This window comes from Aphis gossypii, chromosome X, assembly GCF_020184175.1.
Source record: "Aphis gossypii isolate Hap1 chromosome X, ASM2018417v2, whole genome shotgun sequence".
NCBI classification, from domain to species: domain Eukaryota; kingdom Metazoa; phylum Arthropoda; class Insecta; order Hemiptera; family Aphididae; genus Aphis; species Aphis gossypii.
Window position 1 is genome coordinate 462,279 of NC_065533.1, and position 4,355 is coordinate 466,633.

The 4,355-nt window shown below is 29.2% G+C and overlaps 1 protein-coding gene across 1 annotated transcript; it reads right to left on the reverse strand.

Annotated features, from left to right (window-relative positions):
• Window positions 1-2,558: 2,558 nt before the first annotated feature.
• On the reverse strand, window positions 2,559-4,355 carry LOC126551679 (piggyBac transposable element-derived protein 3-like). The gene has a single exon (XM_050205632.1). It carries the CDS (start codon window positions 4,353-4,355, stop codon window positions 2,559-2,561), a length of 1,797 nt encoding a protein of 598 aa, XP_050061589.1.

Genomic DNA, 4,355 nt, shown 5'->3' on the forward strand with positions numbered 1-4,355 from the left:
GATTTGTTAGAGTATTGTCAGGGTTAATTAACAAACACGGGTTATTATATGACTTTTAGTACTTTTTTATATAATAGATATAAATTGAGATGAGTATAACAGAGATTATCGGAACATCGGCAATCGTCGGCGACCGTACGTCGCGCACCGCGGGTCCCGTAAAACAAAACGAGACGGCCGTGGAGCATGGTCGCCTTGTCGCACTGGGCACGCGCCCAGTGTCACCACCGGTGGTGCTAACAGTAAATAGTATAACATAATGATTATAATAGATTTGATAATTCCAATAAAATAGGTGGTTAGTATAATATGTTGATTAAAATAGTTCCTTATATGGTAAATTAATTAGTACGAATAATATTTGCTTATTATAATATGTTAGTAATATAAAATCTATAAATTTCCTCACATTTTTTAGTTAATTTTCATATCCCAATAGTAACTTTTTCATACAGTAATTTTTTGTTAAATCTTAGTGTATATATATATTTTTTTATCATTTAATTTTGTATGTTATGTTTATTTTCCTTTTTTTTTATTCAACTTAGAATCGCTGCCTATGGAATGACTTACTAATTATCTGAAGTACGTCATCCGCATTGACAACAATCTTAATTGATTAATGCGTTTACTTGATCAACCTTTACTCATTTGGAATGTCATGGAAACTACTCTATCGATTATGTGATATAGCGCCGAAAATGACTACCATGCTTGTCTTGTTCACCATTGAAAATTCAAAATCCATTATTATGAATTTATGTGTCTCTTTTCTGTATAATTTAAACAATTTAATATTAGTAACTATATTTTTTATTTATTTTTTCTTATATGTATTATTTTATCTACATATCTTTGTTAACTATAACTAAATTATTTATACTCACTAAAAGTAATATTATGTCATAGATATGGTTGCTATTATACATTCCTTATTTTATTATTATTAATTTATATATATATTTTATTATTATTATATTTTAGATTCTGAACGGAGTGATGAATGTATTGATTTTACAATGATGTATGTTTTTTTTTGTGCCTGTGTACAGCATAACTAATCGAAATAATGCCCGATGGAAAAGTGAATATCCTTGGTGCATTATAAAGGTCAAAAGTAAACATTTTCCAACAGTTTTCAAAAAAATCGAGAAACACAAAAAAAAAATGACGGAAAAACGGGAATTTTTTACCCAAAACCAGTTTTCGACCGAATCGATTTTTTTATATGGTTGTAATTAAAAAACTAATCACTGTAAATACTTGAAATTTTCACTAAATGTTTATGCTAATGTTATCTATATACAGTTAAATTTTCAAAAATTTTTGACTTTTTTTGAGTTATTTACCCACACAACAATTGTCAATCATAATTGATTCATAAATGTTTAATTTTGATTAGAAATTAAATATTTACAATTGTACATTTATACAACCATGATTTAATATTTTATTTTTTTAAACTTTAATTTTAATATTTATTAATATTTATTATATTTTAAAAAACAAATACTAAAAATTAAATTTATATTTAATTAGAAAGAAATATTAAAAATTAATTATAGTTAAATGTTAAAAAATATATCTAAATACAATATCGAAAATTCAATGAAAATAATATATAACTTTTAAAAGTTTAAAAATATTTATTTAAGTATTTAAAAATAATGTTAAAAATTCATATTGATTATATGTTAAGAAATATATCAAAATACAACTTTGAAAGTTCAATGAAAATTAAACCTTAGGAAAAAAAGTGTTATTACTCTACCATAGGCGTGTCTACAGGGTTGACAGGGCAGCTACCTCCCCAACTACCAGTCAGTCAGTCGTTTATATTAAAATATTAAACAATAATGTGAACATTTGATACAGTGGTTGGCTGATTCTGGAAGAGATACCATATTTAAAAATGTATATAAAGTTGTAAAAGAATTAGTAACTATCTCAGTTACATGTTGTTTGTGTGAGAGACACTTTTCTAAGTTGAGTTTCATCAAAACAAAACTCCAAACAAGACCGTTTGGAATCATTGTTAGATATAGGTATAAGTATATTGAAATTGAACAGGATTCTGTCAACAATATATTAATATTGACAACTGTTAACCCTTTCAGCACTGACCTACATTTTTGTGTAGATGAATAATTCTGTTACTACATACTGAATATTATTTCAATTTTATATCCATTGTCAACTAATCTACACTTTTGTGTAGGTAAATTTTTACCCTCTTTAAATCCTGAACTATTTTTTTTCTTCAAATGGTCAATATGTTTCAAAAATGGAATCATTAGGTATTGAAATGCATAGGAAAAATATTAAAAAAAAAAAAATGATCATCGGTTTGGCTAAAAAACAACCCACACATTTGTGTGAGTACGTACTGTATTAGTATAATAAAAAAAATAACAATAAATCCTTGTTTATGTAACACATCAAAAATAACAATTTTAATAAAAGAAAATATTGAGCTTTTTAATTCACTTTTTTTATCAAACTTTAAAAATAACATGAATACAAAAAAAAATAATTACAGTAAATAATATAGTATTATTTTATACGTGAAAATCTTTAAAACAAGTGTTCTTTGTAGTTAAACACAAATAAATATTACATTTACTACATCTTACCCGAGTACGACTTTTACATTTTTTATTTCTGCAATTTCTCGCAGTCTTCAAATCATCAACAATCGGCCAGTGTTCATATTTGTCCTTCGCTTTATGCTCAGGTGGAAAAGGAGTTCTATAATTTTGAATTTTATGTTGTGGTTCAGTTGATTCAAGGTTATCTTCACCAGATGATGAAGAGTCGAACGTAAGGGGACGTTTGTTTTTGATAGAAGCTGCTAACCAATCACGTGCTATTTCCATTTTAAATTCCATCAAGTCTTTTATATTTTTCTTTTGAATTCCCATATTTAAAGCATCCTGTCTATACTCCATCCACGCATTAACAATAGATAAGTCGATAAAGTGTAGGGCAACTTTTAGCGTCCATTTTTTTGTTTTTATCCACGTGCGATAAGCCTCGAGTTGTTGGTCGCACACGTCTACGCCACCCATATTTTGGTTATAAGTCTTGACTACTGATGGACAAGGAACTTCTATATATTTTTTTTCAGACTTACTCCAACGTGTTACCATTATGTGTGGCTCCGCACCTGTGGCTGTTGACAAAACAGTGACACACTTACTATCTTTCCATTTTATTGCAACTATTTTATCATCAGACCGCGTAAGTTCTTCCCATTTCCCTTGCTTAAACTTTTTATCTTCACTGAAATGTATATTTTTTAAACGATTATTCATAATTGTACCTGTCGCCTTTATATTAATTGCATTTAAACGATCTAGTAATGGAACAGTAGTGAAATATCTGTCGAAAAATAATACAGAGTGTTCTGGAATAGTTTTTGCTAATCTTAAAACCACAGCTGGGCCTAATCCAAGAGATCTGTCTAATGGTGTATTTTCTCCTTGGTAAATTTCAAAATCAAGTACTAAACCCTTTGAAGTTGTGATCACGAAGTTTTTTAGACCAACTGGTCTAGGTTTATTTCTGACATATTGTCTATATGGAATACGTCCTAAAAATGGTATCATTTGTTCATCAATCGAAAAACAACTTACATTACGCGGTATACTTAAACATGCATTACGTACGCTGTCGATAATTGGTTTAATTTTCCAAAAGCGATCTGCTTGTGGTGGACGATTGTTAATATCCACATAATGTAAACAAGAACGTAGTAAAAAAAACCTATCTCTAGTTATGGCTTGTGCAATTAAATCAAATTGGATACCTCTTTGCCAGTACATGTGAATACGAGGATACTTTATTATACCGATCATGGCATGAGCTCCGTAAAGAACTTTTATTTCATTTGCACAGGTTTTAAGTTCTTTTCCTAGTTTCGACATTGCATACATATTCGTAAATAAAGCGGCTTCATCAAAATGCGAGTCTGGAAGATATTTTTTAATATAACTAGACGCCGATTCGATTACTTTAAAAGCATGTGGGCCGTATTGCTGATCTGGTAATTGAATACCATTAAAAGGAACTGGAGCCCAACCAGTAGTTGTTACAATAATTGGAGTTTGTGGTTGATTATGTAGTGGTAAAGTAGGTAGTGTTTTCGAAGTATCTTCAATAAAATCATGATCACTAACCTGTTCAAATACATTATCTTCTTCTTCGTCGTCGTCTTCATCATATGCAGTATTTTTGTTAATAACTGGAGGTTGCCACGTTTTGTCAGCATCGGAATCGTCACTAAATCCGTCAATTTCCGACTCATCAGACAAAAATGATAAAATATCACTCTCAGTTATAGTTTTCGGTCTCAT

What these genes read in the sequence shown, in the direction of transcription:
- LOC126551679 (XM_050205632.1), bottom strand. Translation starts at nt 4,355, where the DNA reads ATGAGACCGAAAACTATAACTGAGAGTGATATTTTATCATTTTTGTCT.